Source organism: Lynx canadensis, chromosome A3 (genome assembly GCF_007474595.2).
Source record: "Lynx canadensis isolate LIC74 chromosome A3, mLynCan4.pri.v2, whole genome shotgun sequence".
Taxonomy (NCBI): Eukaryota; Metazoa; Chordata; class Mammalia; order Carnivora; family Felidae; genus Lynx; species Lynx canadensis.
Genome location: NC_044305.1, coordinates 117137446 through 117161993, shown reverse-complemented (window position 1 = coordinate 117161993; position 24548 = coordinate 117137446). Strand labels below are relative to the sequence as shown.

General features: G+C 47.3%; 1 protein-coding gene across 1 annotated transcript in view; it reads left to right on the top strand.

The window, feature by feature from the left end:
- Positions 1 to 24548, top strand: part of PLB1 (phospholipase B1) — a 121617-nt gene that overhangs the window by 51691 nt on the left and 45378 nt on the right. Inside the window, exons 18-30 of the mRNA XM_030311818.1 lie at positions 2644 to 2702; positions 4679 to 4752; positions 6255 to 6298; positions 10489 to 10597; positions 13777 to 13828; positions 14166 to 14246; positions 17395 to 17460; positions 17748 to 17848; positions 19861 to 19942; positions 22597 to 22701; positions 22818 to 22913; positions 23133 to 23204; positions 24175 to 24213. Of these exons, the coding sequence (XP_030167678.1) occupies positions 2644 to 2702; positions 4679 to 4752; positions 6255 to 6298; positions 10489 to 10597; positions 13777 to 13828; positions 14166 to 14246; positions 17395 to 17460; positions 17748 to 17848; positions 19861 to 19942; positions 22597 to 22701; positions 22818 to 22913; positions 23133 to 23204; positions 24175 to 24213 (980 nt within the window). The remainder of the gene's footprint in view (positions 1 to 2643; positions 2703 to 4678; positions 4753 to 6254; positions 6299 to 10488; positions 10598 to 13776; positions 13829 to 14165; positions 14247 to 17394; positions 17461 to 17747; positions 17849 to 19860; positions 19943 to 22596; positions 22702 to 22817; positions 22914 to 23132; positions 23205 to 24174; positions 24214 to 24548) is intronic.

The following is a 24548-nucleotide window of genomic DNA, read 5'->3' as shown; positions in this document are numbered from 1 at the left end:
CACCAATAGTATAAATCTAGAACAGTTCATTCATTTAAGACATTGGCTCCCTTGTAAGTCCTTGATGTTCTTTATTATACCCATTTGACTAAAATGAGCTACTCAAAAGCCAATATGAAAAATGCCCTAGTTACAGAACCGGGAGATCATTAAGGGTTTCACTCTGTTATGACCCAGCACTGCAATGACCCTGGAAATGCTTCTGTAATCATCACCTGTTCATGGGTCTTGTGGTTTAACCTCATCTATGACTAGGAAGCAGTGATGCCCCACAGGGAATAACAGCCCACCTGTCCCCTTGCTCAGTCCCCTGAGCAAGTTCAAAATCACCCAAAGACACTTGGACACATAGGTATTTCCCTTCCCTGCAGTGCCCGTCATTTAAAGCTTTGAGAGCTGTTAAGGTCTCTGACACAGAGTCACTAACTTAGCCTGTAATTCAACTTAGCACATTGCTTGAGCCCCTGTGCTCCCTAAGGCACAGATTGCTCCATACAAACTCACACTGAAGTACTTCCAAGGCACAAACAAGGTTCTAACATGGTGCCAGCAGTTTAGCACCGTTGTTAACATAAGTTAACATAAGTCCTGAGAATCAGAGGGCACAGGAGCCGGGTGGCCCTAGCTGACAATTGTGAGGAAAGCTGCTTTTGTCAGATTATGGCTGCACGTGGTCTAAGCTCTTGGGGTATACAAGACAAAGCTCCAAAGTGTCCAGTCTTCTCCTCATTCTATAGTCTACCATTTTCTTACCATTCGTGATATTTCATCATAGCTTGGATGGCCTTCTGATAAGAGGCCCCCTCTGTAGAAATCTTGATGAGTTATTGATGTATTTATCAACTCATTTCAGGGTGGTGGACAGTTTGTACCAGATAATGTTTAGCTAATCAGCCCACATAAATTTAATCTTATCTCTAAGTAGTTCTTTCCCCAAGGAGAGCAATTGCTAAAGTGCTTTGCTGTGTTTCCAGGCTGTGTCTTTGTCATGCGTGATGATATTAACAAAGCTCAAATCAAGGTCTGCAGGATGTTAAACAAATGAAACCTGTCGGGCTCTATATTAATAAAATCCCAGATAAGTCAGACCCCTCCCACACAGTCTTGGTTTGGTTTATCATCTCTCAAAGGAAATCCTTCAGATCTATCTACACATACACACACACACACACACACACACACACACACACACACACATAGATGTGCACATGCATGCACATGTGTGTACGTTTCCTTTCTGTCTGCTACAAATTTAGGCGGTAGGATGACCAGTTCCAGCTGTCTCTTTAGCAAACTATAATGAGCTTTTGAAGCAAATCTGCCCATCGCTTCCACATTTTACCAGCTTCAAAGATTTCCCCTAACCTTTGCCCCCTAGCAAGTGTTCACAGCATTCACTGTGGCTATCATACATTATGGCAACAAGAATATAGTGATTGGCTGTCATCACCAGCAACTAAAATAAGCCCTCTCGAGTTGAGGGAAGGAGGTCTTACTTTCTGTTGGGTTGCCTTTTTTTACCCATTGCCCAATTTCTTTGAGAAGAGGTCATTTTAAAGTTCTCAGGCTCAACCCCATGGATGTGTGCTAATGTGTGCAGCTGGCTTTGTGATTTGATATTGTTCTTCTAACCACATATCCTTACCCCACCCTCTCCCAAGACCTACTGAAGCAGAAACTCTGAGGGTAGGAACCGACCATCTGCGTTTTAACAAGCTCCCCAAATGATTCTGATGCACGCTCAAATTTGAGGATCACTAATCTATATATTTTGCATACACACATTCACAATTATGTATGTGTTCGTTTGCATGCTGTCATTAGAAGAGGCAGGGACTTTTACTTTTCCAATGAGAGCAGATCCTCAGTGGGAGTGGCAGCTTCTCATCTGCAGATGGTACGGAGGTGAGGTAGACAAGATGTCTCCATGGAAGGAGCCAGGACCTGGAGATCTTTTTGAACATTGTTTTCACTGAGTATTTTTTTTTTAATTTTTTAGCATTTTACTTATTGTTGAGAGAGAGAGAGAGAGAGAGAGAGAGCAGGGGAGGGGCAGAGAGAGAGGGACACACAGAATCCAAACCAGGCTCCAGGCTCTAGGCTCTGAACTGTCAGCACAGAGCCCAATGTGGGGCTCGAACTCACGAACTACGAGATCACAACCTGAGCCAAAGTCGGACGCTTAACCGACTGAGCCGCCCAGGCGCCCCTGAGCTGATTTTTTTTTTTAACAGGATGATATAAAATTTTATCTTCATTATCAACAGATACTGGAATAGATTAAGTGTTGGTTACATCTCTACGCCAACTCCTGCCTGACTCCCAGACCACACTGCCAGGAGCCGTTTCAGGCCCTGAGGGTAACTGCTCACCTTGTGGCACCAGGTTTCACCAAAGGCCCCAGAGTCCCCTCTGAAATTTGGGTCCACCTCCTAGGTCCTGAGCCCATGTGCAAGTGCTCCAAGGAAGAGATAACAGTCAGGATCCACGGCCTTATGACAGGCTTGTGACAGATTTAGTATCTCTGCCCAAGCTGAATTACAATTACAAATGGACTTTCTGTCTCAGTTTTCCTGGAAGATCGCTCACTTTCAGAGGAGATAAGAACCCCTGTCTTGCATTAACTGGTGTGTGCGTTCTCAGTTCACAGGCTGAAGCTGGCTGACATCAAGGTAATCGCAGCCCTGGGGGACTCTCTCACGGTGAGTTACCCCAGCTGTGGGAGGAGCGGGCAGGGGAGGAAATCTGGATTAATGGGAGAACCTGGAGAGAGGAACTCTCACGACCATGGTCATCTCCCGCCCCTCTCCGGGCCCCATGTCCATCCTAACCTCAGTATTCCTCTCCGACGCTGGGATGAATGAGCGAGCAGGAAGTAGGGGGACCTCAGAGGGAGCAGCCGTGACAGAAGTGACCCAGCCCAAGTCTCACAGCCTGGTAGCATTGGGCGGATTGGACTAGGTCTCACGCACAGTGTGGGGCTCCTTCAAAGACCGGGCACTGGTCATGCAGGAAGTCAAAGGAGGGTGAAGAGAGGATTAGGCGGGAGCAGGCGTTAATGGGGTGGGGGGCAGGGGGCAGAGGAAGACGAGGTACTCAGAATGATGCCAGCCCAACTCTGCAGCTGCTCCATGATGACCCCTTAGGCCTGCAAAGTGCTATCCAATGAAAGCGAAATAAGGCCCTTTGAGAGACGGGGTAGAGGTTCCCGGACACAAGGTTCCATTTGCTAGTGGCCCATTCCAGACGCATCCAGCTGCTGTTCTCTGAGTCCGTAGAATCCAGGGCCTCCAGGAGAGTCTTCCCCAAAGACCAGTAGACACCTTTCATGTCTGTGGCTCGTTAGCATTTCATCTATCCCATCGACATCCTCGATACAATCTGCCGAAACATGACTTACCTTAAACTTAACCCAAAAAGAAGACGGGGCCGGGTAGGTGCACTGAGTGCCCACGACTGCATAGCTTGCAGGCACTGGACCGGGACCAGCACTCATGAGTCCTGACTCCAAGTCCAGAAGCCTGTCCCTGTACTGTGGCTGTGCCCTCCATGACCCCTCAGCGATTCTTTACCCCAAACACCCTACTGCTTGTAACTTTCCGGAAGAACAGGCAGGCTGGTCCTTAGCACTGCTTATCCCAAGCACTTCCTGCTGGATGTGGCCTGGTAGCTCCCCCCGACGCCTGACCTCTGACCCCTGACCCGCTGGTCTGCTCGAAGATGCTCTTGGGAGAAGCAGTCCTCAAGAATCAGCATAGCTGTTCAGGACTTCCTGGGAGGCAAACTTTGGAGTGTGACATACATGACAGGTGGCAGAGAACTGGGCACCAGACAGCAGGGGTCACACCCCGGAGGGTCTCTCATGGAGGCCAGCCTCCCCCCTGGCCTGCCTCAGAGGCCCGTCTTCAGCATGACCTTTGCAATGGCCCTGCTTGGAAATGACACGCTTTAGGCAAGGGCCACGCATCTGCAGAGCGTGCCCAGATTGAGGTTTTAAAAGACCGTGTCTTTCTTCAGCTTAAGGGCAGGTACACGGCATTGTATTACTATTTTTAAAATTGTACATACAGGAGATACGTTGATTTCAAAGGATTGTGATATGTTTCCTTTTATGGTCTATTTCACAACTTTTCAAAACGAGGTGGATGGGACCCAGAAATGGGTCCTTTTGAAAAGTGGACACTTGCAGTCTGATTTTCAGAGCCATTTTGCTAGCCTGTAGCACTTGGTCTTGGTCTGGGCCGGGTTTTTTAGGGTGAGGCCAAGTGGTGGATGGCACCAGGGTTCCCAGTGGGATCTCCACTCATCTCTGTAAAGGTAGATGCATATCGAGACAGGGTAGGGGTGCCTGGGTGGCTCAGTCGGTTAAGCGTCCGACTCCGGCTCAGGTCACGGTCTCACAGTTCGTGGGCTCGAGCCCCGCGTCGGGCTCTGTGCTGACAGCTCAGAGCCTGGAGCCTGTTTCAGATTCTGTGTTTTCCTCTCTCTCTCTGCCCCTCCTCTGTTCATGCTCTGTCTTTGTCTTAAGAATAAATAAACATTAAAAAAAAAAAAAAAAGACAGGGCACTGTCTACACTCTAGATTCTAGGGAGTGCTCAGGTGCTCCCAGCCACAACTAGAACACGGACCTTCCAGCTGAGGGGGCAGGGAAACTCACCTCTTGATGTTCCCTCTCAGGCAGGTAATGGGGCTGGATCAAAGCCTGGAGACATCTTGGATGTCTTGACTCAGTATCGAGGCCTGTCCTGGAGGTGAGTGAGGGTGTGGCAAGACGCTGCGTGACCCTTTCATTGCAGGGCAGGGGAGGACCCCTGAGCATCACGGAGAACAATTCTTCTAGCAGACACATGAGCCACCTAGTGCTTTTCAACAGAAGCTTCTGGTTTACTTTGAGGAAGGACTGTAAGCTTCCCCTGAACCACCGCATTCCCCAGGACAGGAACTGAGGCCTGAACAGGCCGAGTTTGGGAGAGAAAGAACATAAATGTTTGGGTTGAAAAGCTTCTCTAGTTTCCATTTCTCTCTCTGGGGAGTAGGCTCAGAAGGAGACAGTGGCCTTTTGGAACCGGAGTTATACCTGAATCCTGGCTGCCTGACTCTGTGCGACTCTGAGCAAGTTACTTAACCTCTCTGAGCTTGTCTCTTTATCTTCCATGCAGGGATAATAATACAGCCTGAGCACCGTCATGAGGAATAGAGTTTAAGCATCCAGCAAAGTAGATATAAATGGAAGTTTGTATCATTATTAAAGGGCCTTCATTTTACAGATGAGAAGGCAAGGCTCAGAGAGGACAAGTAACCTATCTAAGATCACACAGCCAGATGATAAAAGGGCAAAAAACAGAGCAGATGGTTCCTGACCCCTAATCTGGCACATTCCCCCATGGTGACTGCTTCATGCAGGCTTGTTCCTGCTCTAGCTGTAATCAAACCCAGGCTGCCCCAAGCTGCAGTGAGCAGGACTCGGGATTTGAACACCCGGCTCATGCCAAGCATGAGAGGGCAGGTCTGGTGTTTCCTCAGCCCGGAATCTGGCATCCCTGGGACCAGACTGACCCTCAGTGTTGAATCCCAGGCATCCTCCCTTGCGATGTTGCACAGAATTAAACCCCAAATATTTGAGACCCTTTTAAACGTTCTCAGATGTACTTGGCAGAGAATGAGGGGATATGGAAAAGCAGGGAATCCAATAAACTGTGGAATGTTGTATATTCTCATGCCTAGAAACCCATCCAACTTTGATTTGCTTGGAATTTTAGAAGCAGCTTAGAAGATGGGTTCTCTCTAGAAGACACGCTTTAAAAGCAGGTTTTTGCAAGCCAAATAGGAACAGAATGACGAGGGCAAACGTTTCCACTGTGTTTTCAATAATAACAGCCGTGCCCAGCTGCAGTGGCGAGTGGGGCGCGACTTGGCTCAGCATCCAAGGAACGCTCACCTTCCCTTTAGAAAAACAGGGGCAAAGGGGGACCACTTTGTTCCCCTGTCCCAACGTCAGTGCTCGAAGTTAAAAAAAAATCATCGCAGTCACCGTGCCATTTAAATCTGTTTCTTCTCGGGGTGTTCTGGTTTGTGGGGACAAAAAGAGGAGTTGCTATGTTCCGGTTTGTTTTTCTACTGGAAATAATGAGGAAATGACAAGCTCCAAGCCCCCAGGGTGTCTCTCAGAAGAAAGGCCTGTCTTGGGAGTGTCTGAGGTGTTTTGGCATCAATGGCATTTTCAACCTCGGTTTTCTTTTTTGTTCCACCACAGTGTCGGCGGCGATCACAACCTCAGCAGCGTCACCACCCTCGCAAGTGAGTACGCGATCGCCCGAGCTCGGCCCTGTGCGGCTCAGCAGCGCCTCCTGGCGGCGGTCGCGGGCTCGGCAGGGAGCCGGCCGGCGGGACTCAGCCACGTTCACCAGGGGGCGCAACGTCCCCGAGGCGGTCGCCTGTCTCTGTTGAACATCATGAAAGCCTTTGATACATCTTTATTTTCATTGCTTTTCTTTTCTTTTCTTTTCTTTTCTTTTCTTTTCTTTTCTTTTCTTTTCTTTTCTTTTCTTTCCTTTCCTTTCCTTTCCTTTCCTTTCCTTTCCTTCCTCTTTTCCTTTTCCTTTCTTTTCTTTCTTTTCCTTATTTCTCTTTTTCTCTCTCTCTTTCTCTTTTTTTTCTCTTTCTCTCCCTCTCTTTTTAAAGAGAAATTGTATCTGTAAAAGGAAGGAAGAGAGGGAGGAGAAGAGACTTCAGGATAAATCTTAGTGCAAGTCATTCTTAGGAAATGATTTCAGAAAGAAGGAAAGTAAACCCACCTCTGTTTTGCCTGTCATTCTGAGCAGAGCACCTTTCTGGGAGGCATTGATCTGGGCTTGGGCTCCATTAATCACCACTGTATACAAAGACGTTGAATCCCTGAGTGTCACTAAGAAACAAGCCACCACCACAGCAGTAGTTTGTGCAGGCTGTGCTAACACAGCCGTATTGGGGGCCTGATGTTTTCCTTGAATCACTTCACCCGCAGCCTGCTTGGAATAATTTTTTTTTTAAGCCTGAACTATGTTCTCTGAATGGTCTGGTCTGATGTGTCTTTTTATTCTCCTTAGCGCATGCACACCACAGTGCTTGTTCTTAAAGTAGGCATTCACTAAATGTCACAATTATTTTCCCTTCAGATCTTCCAGCGAATAATATTTGTTTTTTGCCTGAGAGGAACTTAATTGGTTCTGCTCTCATTTACTTTACTTGGAATTATCCCTTTATAACATATCTTTGGAAGGCAAGGAGTTCTTTGAGGTTTAAGGCACCAAGACTTTGGTGATGGAGATGGCTTGATCTCCACCTAGGCAGGACCGATTGGGCTTCATGTATGGTTATCTGTGTTGCTATTTGCAAATTCTGGTGCATTGAAATAGGTACAGTCCTGTGACACGTGTCCTCCCTGTCTTTACTGCTAGGGGAGGTGGTTTGGGTTGCTTCTGTGAGTGTGATTGACTGGGCTGTGAGCTGGCCCTGCGTATACATCAGTTTTGCTGGGCTTCCTGATTCCCACGCTATTATCGTGGATGAGGTGATTGGATCTTTCACTACAGTGATTTACAAAGGACTGAGACAGTGTCACCCCCCGGGTAGAGCCCGTACTTGGCTGAGCAGCAGACCATTGCCTGTTCAGACTCTTCCTCACAACAGTTATGAAGTAACTGGGTAATCCACAGGGAAATAACTGCATGAAAATGTGTTCGAAGATTTACGAGAACATAAGGTCAGAACAGAACCTGGGTTCGGCTCCCTCTTCAATTTCATTGAAGATACTCCAGGTCTGGATGCTTGGGAAATAGGAGAATGAAGCAAGGCTCTTGCCCTCATGACATCATCACAATCTCTTTGGGGACATGTCTCCCTAAAGACAGACACATATACCGATAATGATAGCTATGTACAATGTTTAGGGGAAAATAAATAAGAAGATGGTTAACTGTGCCTTCTGAAAGGGGTTTTAAGAAATAGAATTCATCAGGTAAGGAAAGGGGATGGAACATTCCTGGCAGAGGGAACTGCATGCACCAGCAAGTTCTTGCTCGAAACAATGCGTAGTGCTTTTCTGTGATATTCATGATAAGTAGCTAGCTGGCCTGTGCTGGGTTCCCCCAGTAATGGGAAACCTAGGAGAATCCATTCTATTTGCAGATTGCTCTGGTGATTTCACAGCTCTTCCTTCTGTTGAGTAGAAATCAGAGTAATTTCTTTCTTTCTTTTTTTTTTTTTTTTTGAATGTTTATTTTGAGAGAGAGAGAGAGGCAGAGAGAAGGAGAGAGAGGATCCAAAGCAGGCCCTACACTGTCAGCGCAGAGCATGATGCAGGGCTTGAACCAACCAACCATGAGATCATGACCGGAGCCTAAACCAAGGGTCAGACACTCAACCAACTGAGCCACCCAGGCACCCCCCCAGAGTAATTTCTATCCACTGGGTACAATGTCTCCAAAGCCCCAAGGAATGAGTTCAGTGCATCTGTGTTGTGTAGGTTCTATTGCATTCTTGGTTCAGCAAACGAAGTGCATCCTTTATACTTTTCAGATTACAAAACATTGCTGAGAGAAATGTAATCAGACCTAAACAAATGGAAAGACGTTCCATGTTCATGGATCAGAAGATATAATACTGTTAAGATGGCAACATCCTCCAAATTAATCTACAGATTTGATATAATCTCTATCAAAATTCCAGGTGGCTTCTTTGCTTAAATTGACAAGCTGACTCTAAAATTCATATGGAAATTTATTTTTTTTTTCATATGGAAATTTAAAAGACCCAGAATAGCCAAGATAATTTTGAAAAAGAACAAATCCAGTGGACTTACACTTCCCAATTTCAAAACTTATAAAGCTGCAATAATGAAGACAATGTGGTACTGGCATAAGGATAGCCATATAGATCAATGGAATAGAATTGAGAGTCCATAAATAAACCTCCATACTTATGGTTAACTCGTTTTCAACATGAGTGCCAACATCAATAGGTAAGAATAGTCTTTTCAATAAATAGTGTTGGGATAAGTATATAGCCATATGCAAAATGATGAAGTTGGACTCCTACCTCACACCATATACAAAAATGAACTCAAAATGGATAATAGGCTTAAATTTAAGAGCTAAAATTCACCCTTAGAAGAGAGTATAGGAGCAAATCTTCATGACCTTGGGCTAAACAAAGACTTCTTAGACACAACACCAAAAGCACAAGTGACAAAAGAAAAAAAATAGATGGGACAAAATTAAACACCTTTGAGCTTCAAAAGATACCCTCAAGAAAGTAAAAAGACAACCCAAAGAGGGAAAGAAGATATTTGTAAATCATATCTGCTAAGAAACTTATATCTAGAAAATATAAAGAACTCTTAAAACTCAATAATAAGACAATTTGATTTGGGTCCACTAAAAATGGGCAAACAATTTGAATAGACATTTCACCAAAGAAGATACACAAATGACCAATAAGTAGATGAAAAGATGTTCAACATTAGTAGCCATTAAAGCAAACCAAATCATAATGAGGCACCATTCCACATCCACTATATTTGTTATTTTTAAAAAGATAAATGTTGGTGAGGATGTGCAGAAATTAAGACCCGCCTACACTCCTGACAGGAACATAAAATCACACAGATACTTTGAAAAAAGGTCTGTAAGTTCCTCAAAAGTTTAAACAGTTACCCTAGGAGCCAACATTTCTCTTCCTAAATGTATATCCAAGAGAAATTCACACAAAATAGACTTGTTCGTAGCAACATTATTCATAATGGCCAAAAAAGTGGGAACAATCCCAATCCTTCAAAGGATGCATGGATAAATGTGGTCTATCCGTACAGTGGGATATTATTTAGCAGTGAAAGGAATCAAGTGCTGATGCGTGCTGTAACATGGATAAACCCTGAAAACATGGTCCGTGAAAGAAGCCAGCCACAGAAGTCATGTTGTATGATTCCGTTTATATGAGATGTATAGAATAAGCAAACCTACACAGAGAGAAAGTAAATTAGTGGTTGCCACAGGGTTGGAGGGAATGGGGAGTGACTCGTGTGCACAGAGTTTCTTTTTGGGGGTGATGAAAATGTTCTAAAGTCCATTATGTTGATGGTTGCACAACTCTGTGAATAGGCTAAGGGCTATTGAACTGCACTTTAAGTTGTGAATGTCATGGTGTATGAATTCTATCTCAAAAAATTATTATATATCTAGAAAACAAAAAGAAAAATGCATGAGAGAGGCACCAGACCCAGACTCACATTTATTCATGACAATAATTCATGAAACACCAATGTACGTGTGTTGCCCATGTGGTTAAGCACCAGCCTGCTGGACATTTTCTTTCTGGGCTGAGTCAACAGTAAGGTTAAGAGCTTGAAGGGTGAGGGTTCTTTGTCCCTAACATGCACTGGCACTTATCAAAGGAATGTGAAGATTGTTTTCGGGGTACTTACTAAGCATGTCTCTTCTTTGTATTTCCAGACATCTTCCGCGAATTCAACCCTAACCTGAGGGGCTTCTCTATTGGTACCGGGAAAGAAAACAGTGCTGGAGCGTTCCTAAATCAGGCTGTGGCAGGAGCCCGAGCTGAGTGAGCAGGGGAGCCTTGGGGGTGGCCCCAGAGGTCCTCTGGGGACCTAGTCGGGGGCTTGGCCTGGGCAGGGGTGTATGGCTGAAGGCTGGGAGGCTTGGTCCAAGGGAGAGGTCTGGGGGTCAAAGACCGGACTGGCTGGGCTCTCCTGGGGTGTCTCTCACTGTGGGACACAAACATACTAGCCCACCCCCAACACCACCCCAGGAACTAGTCACAGTTTGCTCTGATGCCAGGTATATGCTTTGAGCTAATTACTTTGCCTTGTTTAGAAATCTCATGTCCACAGAAGACAGTGGTATGAGAGGGCTCAGTCTGAGTTCCAGTTTTCATTGCTTCCTCAGTGCTCCATCTTTCATGTCTTCTTCTCCTTGCCTTCCTCAGACATGCTTTCCAACAGTCTTTTCAGGCTCTCAACTTTGCACCCTTCCTGGGTCATTGAAGGAGCACGGGTCCTGGGAGGAAGCTCTGAGTCTGAGTCCTAGCACACACATCCCGCCTCCCTAAACCTTAGCCTCCAAGATGGGCCTGGCTGTGAAGCTCTCCCATGGGGTGGCTATGGGGTTCCATGCCATGTTGGATGTGAAAGTTCTGGTGAGCTGGAAGTTGTGCAGACAGGTTGGGTCAGGATGGTGGTCCCAGTAGCAATGCAGCAGGAATGCAGGACCTACCTGGGTGAACTGGTGGTGAGCAGGGGTCCATGCACACTGAATGGAAGGTTCCGAGAGCAGGGTAGGCTTCCCTGGGTCCTACGCCTCCATTTCTCTCCATGATCCCCGAGCCTGGGGTGCTTCCTCAGATTTGCTACCTAGTCAGAGAAAAGTGAATACCACACTGAAGCTAGGATAAATATGGAAAGACCCTTTCTGTTTCTTTTTTTTTTTTATTTTTTAAAAAGTTTATTTATTTGAGAGAGAGTGCAAGTTGGGGGAGGGGCGGGGGAGGGTGGAGAGAATCCCAAGCAGGCTGTGTGTTGATATGGGGCTCGAACTCATGAACTGCAAAATTATGACCTGAGCTGAAATCGGGAATCGGACACTTAACCAATTGAGCCAGCCAGGTGCCTCGATCCTCTCTGTTTCTTAATCCTATTTTTCTTCCAGAATAATCCCAAACCTCTTTACTATGTAGATCTTAGGGATTCTGTGTTTGGTTCCCAGATTCCCTGACATCATTTGGCCAGTTGATTCAATCCCATCCCGAATCTACTCGCCACCTGAGTAACTCTTATTTATTCACAACAGGAATAATCCAAATGAGAGATTTTACAAAACCCGATCAGTTTTATAATGAATTCTCCGACTTCGTTTTCCCTTTTGGTGGGGGAAAAGTGAAAGGTTACCAATTTACTGCCTAAAAATTGTGGCTTTAATATTACCATAGCTTTGCTTTTTCCCAAAGCATTCGTCCGCTTGTAGTATCAGGAGAGACATTTCTAAGCATGATTCGGTCAGGGAGGCATCCAAGAATGAAACCTTCGTGGAGAATATAAAAGTAAGCAAAACAGAGCGTGATTCATATGGATTCCTCCCTTGCTGTCCTCAAGGCCACGGGGCTCTTTTGCACAAGTAATCCATTTGTCCAAGCACATCCTGAGATGTAGGGAGGAGTTAGGGATTATTACGCCCAGATGACAGATGAAGAAACTGTAGCACAAAGAGACAAAGTGGTCTGAACAAAAGCATCAACTCAGCCATGTGGTCTGTTGTCCTTGTGCCCTGCAGGCTTTATCCCGGGTCCAGTAATAACCCCTCATACCTAACAGCAGTGTCCAATGTACAAGGTACCTTCATGTTTTTTATCCCTGTGTTCTGTGTGGTTATTGTGAGTTGGACAGAACAGAGGTCAGATACTCACATTTTCTTAATGAGGATGTTGAGGCTCAGAGAGGTCAAGCAATCAGACTCTGGTCCACAGAGCAGGTGCCCTGATGGCTTCAGATTTACAGATGCAGAAACCAAGGCTCAAAGAGATTAAGTGGCTTACCCAAAACTCCCACCCAGGTCATCTTGATACTTAGTTCACTGTGGTTAAGACCAGGCTAGCTGGGCTAATAGTTAAGAGAGGAGGAGATTGGGGTGCCAGGGTGGCTCAGTCGGTTGAGCATCCGACTCTTGGTTTCAGCTCAAGTCATGATCTTGAGGTTTGTGAGATCAAGCTCCAAGTCGGGCTCTGCCGTGACACCGTGGAGTCTGCTTGAGATTCTCTCTTTCCCTCTCTCTCTGCCCCTCCCCGACTGATGCTTGCTCACTCTCTATCTCAAAATAAATAAACCAAAAAAAATTTTTTTTTATTAAAAAAGAGAGGAAGATCTGACAACCATGTTTTCCTGCTGGCACTGTGCCAGAGACCGTATTGATGGTGGTGGTGGTGGTAGTGATTCAGTGGATTATTTCTAATGTGGATGCTTACCACATGCTACTCTAAGTTCTTGATCTCATCCATCCGACAACTCGATAAAGAAGGTATGCTTACCGTCCCCATGGTACACAGGGAAACACTGAGGGTTTGCCAAGTCAAGTACTCTGTCAAGGTCTCCCAGCTGGTCAGTGGCTGATGGAAGCAGGAGTCAGCCCCATGCTGTGTGGCACCAAGAGTGGCTCTTACTCCACAAGGCTCCTTTGCTCATCTCATTCGCTGCTCTCCATGACCCTCTCGGTTAGGGGGAGGTTTATCTCTACTCTTTGGGGACTGCAAACTTAAGTTACATGACCACAGTCAGCAGGAGGCCACTAAATGTCAAGCCCGAGTGTGTCTGACTCAACCACGTCACCTCAAGGGTGTGGGTACCCTTGAGGTGGAGTTCATACCACAGAATCAGGCTCATACCCAGCAATGTATGACATGAAACGCACATGCAGCCTTCTGTCTGCCCCGAATGAGCCTGGCTTGGAAGAGAAAGGAAGACGTTTCATCAAGGAGGCCAATCAGGAAACATTCCTCTGAGTCACCCCCTCATGTGTGGCGTGCCCTGCCCTTCCCAAAGCACAGTCACCACTCCCCTGCCTCCCCCACACCTCCAGTGGAGACTGAATGGGGAAGGTGATCTGGGGCAGGAACATAGCCTTCAGTCCAACTATCCTGTTGCATATTTGGTTCCTGCCATCTCTGCGAAGTCCTCTCCCTGCCCCGCTTCACAGTCCCTGCTTCTCAGGTGACTTCTTCCTATGTGCCCACAGGGATTTACCTGTTCAGGCCAGGAGGCTGGTGGACCTGATGAAGAATGACACGGTAATTCTGGGGGAAGCACCACCTGGGACCGCTTGAGGTAGGATTCCCCGGAAGAGAGAGTGAGCAGGAGAAATCCGTGGAGGCAGAAAGGCTCAGCTCTGGGGTAGAGGATGAGGCCACATGGAAGTCTAGAGAATCCACCTTTAAAAACAACAAATGATTTAGCACCTACAACCTGTGACCTATGATCTCAGGACCCCAAAACCAAAGAACAGGAATTGTTAATGTCCATTAAACCCTCTGGTATGTGAGGATCCATCCCTGCCAATGTTCAGCACTTTTCCTTGACTTGACTCTGGAGCAAGGCACTTACTTGTTGGTTTCCTATTCATTTCAGAAGATAAATTTTCAGGAAGATTGGAAGATAATAACCCTGTTTATAGGAGGCAACGATCTCTGTGAATTCTGCAGTGACCTGGTGAGTCTCCAGGCCCTTAACTCAAGACTACCCAGGGAAGGGATTGTCACCCTTGGTGGCTGGAGCAGTACAGCAGGGGTTGGGACTTGGGGCTTGTGGCCTGGGATTAACCCTGAGACCAAGGATGCATTCACCTCCAGGAAAAGATTCAACCAAGCTGGTTATGAAATTGATCTTGATTAAGTTTCATAACAAGGGAACCTTATCATATCATATTCTAGAAACCAAGATAACATTCCAAGGATCTGGAAAAATCAGGCGTATCTTCATCTAGGTCATTATAAGTCAGCTCCTTTCTCCAGCATTGAACTGCCTTACCATCTCTATCTAGGCTGTCATTTGAATGGAAAAGTTGATTTCCTAATGCAAGCGTTTAGGCAAGGTTCGGAGCCAAGTCTCTCCCAGTTGATGGGAAACCCAAGAGCCAGGCTGCTGCCTCGTGGATGTGGCGCTTCTTCCTGGAACCCCAGAATCTCTGAGCTGTCCTCGACCCTACTGACCACTCTCCTACCTGTGGCAGGAATGCCTTCCATAGAATCTAGCTGTTGAACATTCCCAGCAATAGGCAGCTCTTTAATGTGCTCTACTTAGTATTATAAGCAGGTACCAATTTTTTTGGTAGTGCTTTTTGTGTTAAGCCCAACTCGGCCTTCTTGTAATTTCTACCTTTTCTGCCTGTGCTAGGCATGCCTGCAACTCTTCTGCATGGAATCCAGCAGACTTTAAAGATAATAGGTTTTCTTAAAAATTTTATCTTATAAGCAATCCACATAGGAAGTATATCAAAGTACAGAAAAAAAATATTCTCTGTAATTGACAACATCCAGAAATGCCATGTCTAGCATGTCTTTCTAGCATGTTCTGTGATTGGGAAGCCATTGCTTTATTATTTGCTAACAATAGCATCATTCTAGAAATCTTGTTTGGTGATCTGCTTTTTCTCAATAGCAATATATTGGGAAGATACTCCTCTGTCAGTATTTAGTCTTCCATAAAATAATTCTTAATGACTGTATAAGTCACCCATAACCTATATTGGCCATACTTTATTTAGCTGTCCCCAATCATTGGAGACATAACTTGTATTGTTTCTAATTATGCCTGTTATAAATAATACTAGGATAAACATCCATCTTTATGTACATCTATAATTGTTTCCTGATATATATTCCACGTAGTAAGACTTTTAAGCAAGAAGATATATATGTTTCCCCTAATATTTTATCACGAAAACTTACAAACATACTGAGAAATGGAAAGAATTGTGGAGGAGAGGCTCATATATCCACCGCCTAGATTTTACAGTTGTTAAATCCATTAAGCTAATATAGCAAAATGTTATCTTATAAGTTTAATGGATTTATCCATCCATCTTATTTTGGGGGGATTCTGCACATTTTTTAATGTTTTGGATACATATTGCCAAATTGCTTCCAGAATGTTGGTATCAGTTATGTCTATTTCCTCACTCTCCATCTGTCAATGTATGTTATTTGTTTTAATAGCTGCTAATCTAATAAATGAAAAAATTGTATCTTGTTTTCAAAATTTGCATTTATTTGATCAGTAGGGAGGAATAAACCTCTATTTAATGCTCATTTGAATTTCTCCTGAAAAGTTCTATATTATGCCTATTGACTATTTTCTGTTAAGGTATTTATCGCTCTCTTATTGATTTCTAAAAGCCCCTTATATTAAATATACTAACCCCTTTATCAAATATGTTGCCTATTTGTGGCTTCCTATTTAATTTTGTTTATAGTGTTTTCTGATAAACAGAACGTTTTTAATTTCTAGTATCATTTGCTGGGCATGTATCATATGCCAGGCGCTGTACTAGGAGCTAAGCCTTGAGGCTCTGTCCTCAAGGAACTCACAGTCAGGGAGGGAGGCGCAGACAACTCGCCGTCACATGATAAGGAAAACATCATGATGTGGTTGTAGTGATACAGAAGAGAGTTGCAAAGTAAGAATTGCCATGGGAATTTGTGTTTTGTGCGGGGGAGAGTCGGAGGTTTACACAGAGCAGGAGACCTTCCAGCTGGGGCTGGAAAATGAGGACATTTGTCAGGCAGAAAGAGGACCAGCAGAGGAAAGTTGAGGAAGTGGGGAGTCTTGCTGAGCCTGGGAGCTTCTTCTCTGAGGGGCAACCCTGCCCCCAAGACCCCTCACAGCCTGCTTCCCTGGCATCAAAGTCACCAGGGTCTGAGGTTTTCAGGCTGTGACGTGAAGGCCCACGGTGGGTCTGGGGCTGTTAGCGAAGTGGGTAGGGAAGTTGGACCATGGCCCTGCCCCCCTTCTTGAAAGTTATAGTTTTGTGGGGCGCCTGGGTGGTGCAGTCGGTTAAGCGTCCGACTTCAGCCAGGTCACGATCTCGCGGTCTGTGAGTTCGAGCCCCGCATCGGGCTCTGGGCTGATGGCTCCGAGCCTGGAGCCTGTTTCCGATTCTGTGTCTCCCTCTCTCTCTGCCCCTCCCCCGTTCATGCTCTGTCTCTCTCTGTCCCAAAAATAAAAAAAAAAAAAAAAAAAAAAAAAAAAAAAGTTATAGTTTTGATTAGTTTGGGCTCTTGGTTAGATTTAAGCCAGAGAAAGGGTTCCACTTAAAAAAAAATCTTTTTTTTTTAAACCACAAGTATGGAGATCAGAAGAAAAAATGATTAAAATGTTTTTATGCTTAGGGGAGAGGATTCCCAGGACCCCCTTGCCCTCCCATCATCTCCTTAAGTGATCTGATTGGGCCATAGGTCCCCCAGGCACTTGAGGCTCTAAGAAAAGAGCTCAGGCCATAGGATCAGAGAATATTCAAACTACAGGAATCTTAGAGGTCCTAGGCTCCAACACCCCATTCTAGAGGGGCCCAGAGGTGTGATGTGCTTTCGCTAAGGCCCTGCATCTCGCCAATGCAAAGTGGATGCAGAGCTCTCCATAATTCCATGCAGAAAAAAAGGCTTCCCTGGTCTCACAACCACGACCAGCCCAAGGACAGTGGGGTTGGAGCAGAGGCTGGGGGCCCTGAAGGTGAACCTTATGTTTCAACGTTGCCTATTCTGGCTGAAGTACAAGAAGAAGGGGACCCAAGAGAGCAAATGGCCCTGGTCTGCAGAGAGATTGGGTAGTGAATGGTGTTAAACATTTTGTCTTCTTGCAGGTCCACTATTCTCCCCAGAACTTCACGGACAACATCAGGAAGGCTCTGGACATCCTCCATGCTGAGGTGTGGAAGCTGGTCTGCGTGGCCTCTGTGCAGTTCAACCGCGTCCTTCTTGGGCCTCAGGCTTGGCCCAGAGGCAGCTCTGGCTTCCTTCCTGCCTTTCCCTGGAGACCAGTGCTGACCATGCTCTTGTCCTAAACACAGTGTCAATGGGGGGAGGTGGGGCAGGAGGGATAAGGAAGTGGACGGGGCCACATTAAAGACCACGGACCCAGCTGGCCCCAGATCCAGATGAGAGACTGGATCCCCTGGCCTTGGTCCTCTTAGGGACTGGTCTTGCCTTCCCTCAGGTTCCTCGGGCATTTGTGAACCTGGTAAATGTTCTGGAGATCATCAACCTGAGGGAGCTGTATCAGGAGAAGAAAGTCAGCTGCCCAAGGCTGATCCTTAGGTGAGAAGGAAGCTTCCCCAACCACCCACCCACCCACTCCCCGGCCCCGTTCCCTGTAGCGCCATGAGACTCTTAGCAGAAAGTAATCTGAATTACTTAGAAAGCCCAAGGGCAGATGTGTGAGAAGTGTTAAGACCACCCCATTTTCCAACCCAACAAGGCCTAACGGGTTTTCGTGACTGAGCGTAGGCCTCATCTACCCTCCAAGTATGTGCTTACAACCCAGCCGTGCTCCTGTTGTCATGGTGGCTCAGGACACCCTTCAGTTCTCAGGGGAGGGAAGAGTAAAGTGTGAGGAACGGAGTGGTCCTGCGTGGCCAGGAGCGTGGCCCGTGGCCAGGCTCACGGGCCACCACTAAGTGTATCCAGAGCTTCCCCATCCCTACAGGCCCATCTCCAGGACACAGGGAGCCTCTCTTTGGCATGGGTGCTCCTGGCTGAGCACTCACAAATATAGGGCTCTTGTCACTTAGAGGAGAGGGGGAACAAATTATAATCAGGATCTAGAGGACAGTCTTCCCAGAGCATACAGCGCCCTGGTCCTGGGAAAGTCCCTGAGAAGCCTTCTTTATTCTCAGTCTCCAGAGCCAAACAAAGGTAGTTCCCTCTCTGATATTACACATCTCCAGACCTTCAGGGTTAAGATACCCTTCTAACCCGAGCATGAACATTTCTCATAGCATTGCTTCCTGTAAGGCCCTCTCTGGACCATTAGCCCAGGCCACGGTGGCTGTGCCTCAGCCCAGCTTCCTCCCTAGCTCTGTAGCTCTTCCCAGGCCCCCACCACAGCCCTGGGCACACCACGTGCTGATTATTCATGTGCCTCTCCCCCAACAGCCCTGACCTCTGTCTGAGTCACTGCTAGCACAGTGTAGGGGCTCTGTGGCTGTTTGCTGAATGAGTGAATGAATAATTCACAAGGGCCAGGTTTGCTCTTGGAAATGAAGGGGGACCTTGGCCGCCACCCTGAAGATCCATGCCAGACCGCACCTGGGGGCCCAGATTGCACGGGTCTCCCGGGGAAGGCCTGAGGACACCGTGAGCAGGAGGATGGCTGCTGGATGACACAGGCCTATTAATGCAGCTGGTGTCAGGCATGCTATTTTCAGCTGCTGACTCATTCTCTGGCTCCCACTTTCTCCAGTCACTGGGCCACACGGGGGATTCAGTGTATTCATTTCAGAGCAGCTTACCCCCAAATCTCTTGCTACCAATCACTGCGGGGTTTTTAGACAATTAAAGCTAAAGGTTCGGAGTAGGCATTTGCCAGGTCTGTTCTCAGCTCTGAAATGGCCAAGTCACCGACAGGCTAGGCAGACTGGGGGTCACCTTGGTCTGCCGCCTCTCTGCTGTCCTGTCTCAGTGGTTGAGCCTTCCTCGGAGGGCCATCTACTCTAAGCCATCTACTATTATAATCTACTCTAAGCCATCCGTACTATTATACCCTCACCCCCTTAGACCAAAAGCCTGGATATGCAAGGTGGCCAATCACAGCAGAGATACAGACTGGACAGAAGCAGTTTAACCAGGGATCACACCAGACGTTCTTGAGTTCAAGTCCTAGCTCCCACACTTAGTCTCCGTGTGACCTTGAGAAAGTATTCAACCACACTGAGCCTCAGTTTTCTCATCTATACAGTGAGGATAATGATAATCCAACCTCTTAAATAGCTGAGAGGATTAAATGCGTTCATACCCATAAAGCTCTTGGCACAGTAAACATTAATATGCATTAGCCCCTCTTATTGTTGTCATTTTTATTATTTACAAGTAGGTGTGCCTTATCTGTGCCCTCTGTCTTCAGACAGTCATAAGGTAACTCCGCTCTGTAAGTCCCTCCTGCAGATGTCAGAAGTAACTATTTCACTTTAAGGAGAAAATCCAGGTCTGTTGAATTTTCTTCGGCTTCCTCTGGTACCTCCAAATTAAATAGGTTCTGAATCTCAAGCCAGGGTCATGCATTCAGATGGTGATTTTGATGGGGTGGGGCCTCTCCTTGGTCTGGTCTACAGGAATCTGTGCTCCTGTGTCCTGAAGTTTGATGATAACTCACCAGAACTTGCCTCCCTCATCGAAGTCAATAAGAAATACCAGGTAAGCCAGGAAAGGTTCTAAGACTGCCCAAGATGTCATCTGTTTGCTCTGGTTAGAAAATGAGCACATGCTTACGTTATCTTGACCCCAGCTGTCCAGTGTGAGGTTACCGCTGACCAGTTTGCAGATTTAAAGACACTCTGAGAGGCAGCAGGGACTGTAATTCAGTTTATTTGAATCAAGCTGTAAACAACGAAGTCACTGAACATATTTCACCAAATCTCAGTGCCTGGCCTTACACACACACACAAATATATTTCCATTTGTCCTTGAGAAATGTTTATGAGCTTCTGACTCCTGGCTGGGAAACCCTTTCTGTCTAAGAGAGTCTAGAGGATTCAGTGAGATCACTTGCATTTCCTCTGTCCTCCTCTTCCAGGCAAACAGGTGTTATTGGGGAGCATAGGGAGAAAGGTCAGCAGGTGATCTCCAAACATCCTGTGGGTTCTTCATTTGGGGACTTTTTCCATCCAATCTTTGAGCAGAGCAAATGGATCCCTTGACTATGTTGAGTTTCCCCCAAACAATCATCCAGTCACTCAAGAGGGCAATGGTAGCCTTCTAGCTGTTTAGGGTAGGCTGCAAACAGCTTCCAGGGTGGTTCGATCCTTCAAACCCATGGACTCCTTGGAGTAGAACCACTTCCCTGCTTTGAGGCAGCCATGCCTGCCAGGGGTATCAGGGCTCAGGGGAATGAACTTCTATCTATCACCCTCTGGGTGACTCCCCAGCTGCACCTCCTTCTGCTGTGGGCAGGCACCTCTTCCCCTGGTGAGGAAGTCCATGGCCGGCAGCAGGTGGGGAAAGGCAGCCAAGGTTATGGCCATGAAAGCAAAGCTGCTCCAGATGGAACAGGTTCTTGGGTGCAAGCAACAAAAACCTCTGCACTGCTGGTTAATTTAGGCAGATGTGTTATACAAGCAGAGTGTCTGAAAGAGTTAAAAAGTGAGGCTCAGAGGCTGTGCCATGAGAAATCACAGAATCGTGAAATTCTAGGGTCCAAGCCATAAGGATCAAAATCAGGCCAAAGAACTAGTTCAGTGGAAACATTGTGGACACAGCTGTCACTGCTGCTTTTAGGAACTGGATGCAGCTGCCACCCTTGGCAGAAAGGATTCTGTGCTGTTCGTCTTTTTATCACCAGCTCTGGAGGGCCCCGGGGCCTGTGCCTAAGTCCTAGTGTGAGGGTCATTGGGAAAGCCAGCATTCATCTTTCTCCCCTTCTACAGTGGGAGGCAGGCTGCTCTTAGTATAGTGGAGTTTTTCCAAACATAGAAAGTGGATTCAGATGCTGGTGGTCAGCGAAAAGAAAAGAAAAGAAAAGAAAAGAAAAGAAAAGAAAAGAAAAGAAAAGAAAAGAAAAAAATCTATTCACCCAAATTGCCTTCACCAACCTCTCTAGACAGGCCTGCCATTTCCAGGTCTGATCTCGGTTACCAATGAGATCCTGGAGGAGCTCGCAGGTCAGCCACAGCAGGCCATCAAGCCCGCTCTCAGAATCTTCTCACTCACTACTTTCTGCAAAAGCTATGGTTCCCGTAACTCGCCATGGAGGTGATCGTTGCATTAAAAGCCACCATGAGCCAGGCATTCTAGACACTCTTTCATTTCTCAAGGGATGCACAGTTCCACTGTGTGCCATTGTGTCTCATCCACAGGGTAATCGGTAGCATCAGAAGGGATCTAAGGGATGGTCCAGGCCTTGCCAAACACCCTCCATTTACAGATGAGGAAAGAGAGGTCCAGAGAGGGGGAGAGCATCTTGCTGAAAGTCACACAGCTACTTAGTGGTATTGCACTCTCTTTCTGGCTGCCCCTGGGAAAAGGAAGTACATGGTCCTTCTGAAATGCCCCCACTAAGGTTCCTGACTTCCCTCTCCAGCCAGGGTCCTGGCCCCATCTGCTAGAAATCTGGCAAGCAGTGAAATGGCAGAGGCTGGCAGAATTTGGAGCCAGAATTGGGATAGTTGGTTCTCCTGGAACCAAGCTCAAGTGGGAGCTATGAGAGTAACAGCCCTGTTACCCTCCTGGACAGATCTGAGAGTTTCAAAGCAGTGTACACGCACAGGACCATTCATGCGCGCGCGCTCTCTCTCTCTCTCTCTCTCTCTCTCTCTCTCTCTGTCTCTCTCTCTCTCACACACACACACACACACACACACACACACACACACACACACCATGCACGAATGATAGAAATGGGCAGTAAGTGCCATTGCTGACTCACCTTTGATTTTCTAAACAAATGTAGGGCAGAAATAAGTTAAATGTAAGGATTATCCCAAAAAGTCATTTGATCAAATCAATACCCTATCCCCTCCCCAACGTCCCCTGCCCCAGTCTTTAATCAGAAGCTTTAAAAGGAGATCCAGCTGATGGTCTCGGGTTTTTCCTTATCTTTCCTTTTGTTTTTGTTTTTGGTTTTTTCCCACAGCCTCGGTCAAATATACGCAATGGCAGCTGGGGTTGGGGGCAGGGTCTGAGATAAAGGCTGATCTAAAAAGTAACTAGTTGCTTCCGCATAGGTTGAGATTTTGCTACAGATTGATTTCACTCCAGGGTCAGACTCTGTTTAAACTCTATGGCAGAGAAAAAGATTGCACAAGGCCGGGTGCAAAGAGGCCCCTGACCCTTGCCCCGTTTGCCTCCTGCAGGAGGGGACTCACCAGCTGGTTGAAAATGGGCGATACGACACAAGGGAGGACTTCACGGTGGTCGTGCAGCCATTTTTTGAAAAAGTGGACATGCCAAAGACCTCGGTAACGAAAGCAACGATCATGGGTAAAGGGGAGCCACGCAGTGTCCAGTTTGTAGTGTCATTTCTGTATCCGACGTCCCTATAACGTGCCCCCCCCCTTTTCTGCCCTGTGACCAGGCGGGGCTGCCTGACAGCTCTTTCTTCGCTCCTGACTGTTTCCACTTCAGCAGGAAAGCTCACGCTCACGCGGCCAGTGCCCTCTGGAACAACATGGTAAGACGACTGAGGTCGGGAAAATTATTCTCCCTCTGGGAGGAGAAAGACTCTGGCAAGCTCTTGAAGGAGTTCAGAGGCCCATCACTCAGGCTGTGTGATCTCCCACACCGCAATGATGACAAACCACATTCCCCACACCCCTCCCTCCCTTCCCCAGCCCCGACCTGCCTCCTGGCCTTCCCATTCTTGCCACCTCTTTTCTGCTTCTTGCCTTAGCTGGAACCGGTTGGCCAGAAGACAACGCAGCATAATTTTGAACACAAGATCAATATCACATGTCCGACCCAGGTAGAGTGGGAAGTTCATCCTTGCAACAAGGCCTATTTATCTGAAGCATCTTTTCCAGGCTTTTGGCACCTCTGTGAGGTTTCTCAGTTCATTTCACCCCCAGATCCTACCCCTACCCCAGACTCAGTGAACCATCCACAGAGCCCTATCTGGTTGGACCATGAGGGGTGACAGCCCCCAGTGGCCAGAGGCCCCTAGGGTGCTCCTTTGTCCACATCCCAGGGAACCCTAGCACAAGTCTGGGCTGCACACAGTTCTCTCCAGCTGGGAAGAGGAATGTGACAGCACCACCCAGCTCTCATTTTGGAGACTGAGGGCAGTAGCGATCCTCAAGGACAAGGATGGGACAATAGGATACCCTGTCTCCGTGTAGCCGCTGCCTCCATGGCGGGATAGAAAGAACAAGGAACTGAGACCCGGAATAACATCTGCTAGGACAAGGGTTGGGGACGGGGCTGGTCAACTGGAAGCCAGAGCAAAGAAAGCAGCCCCCTATGCTCACTCACCAGTTTTCAGGAAGATTCTTGGATCTCTGTAGCTGTTCCCTCACCTCTACGCATGTCTCTGTATTCCCAGAGGGGTCCCTAGACTGAGCTGAGGCTGATGTGGGGCAGGACCTCAAAGCACCTGTCTTTTCTTGCCTAGGCAGAGTGGGAGTGGCATGGGGGTGGCAAGGGGCCTACGGAGGCTCTGTTGGGAAGGGCAGGGTCAAAAGGAGGGGTGATACAGCTGCCCCAGCCAGCTGTGTGGGAACCTGAGAGCAGACTTGCTCCTCTGGAGCCACTACAGGGTTTATTCTAATTGTTCCTACAAGTTCAGGTTGCAGAGAAGGCCCAGTGCATCCTGGGAGGGAGCCTGCAGTGGTCGGCCTGGCAGGGAGGGGCTGGGAATGTGGGGCAGGGGAGGCCCAAAGTGTTGTGCGGAAAGCAAGCAGAATTTGCTGGAATTGCTCACCGCCCTCTTCTCACAGTTCTGGCCGTTTCTGAGAACCTACAAGAACAGCGTGCAGGTACGGGCTTGTTTCTCCCCTTTCTCCACAGCGGGCAGCCCCTGGGCTGGGACTGGCCCAACAAGGCGGGGTGGGAACGCTGGCAAGGGTCCTGATGGGCAGCCGAGGGGAATGAACGCTTCTGTGTGAGATCCGCCACCTACGCCTTCGGACAGGGTGGCAGGCAGAATAAGCCACACTGGTAACAGCCCAGGTGGAGGCCAGCCAGTCAAATCACAGCCTCATCAAAGACATAAGTGAAGATCGCGTTCCTCTTCATAAAACTGCCACAGACACAGAGGTGGAGGGGGGTGGGGTGAGGCCATTGAGTTGATGCTCTGATCTTGCCTTGGATG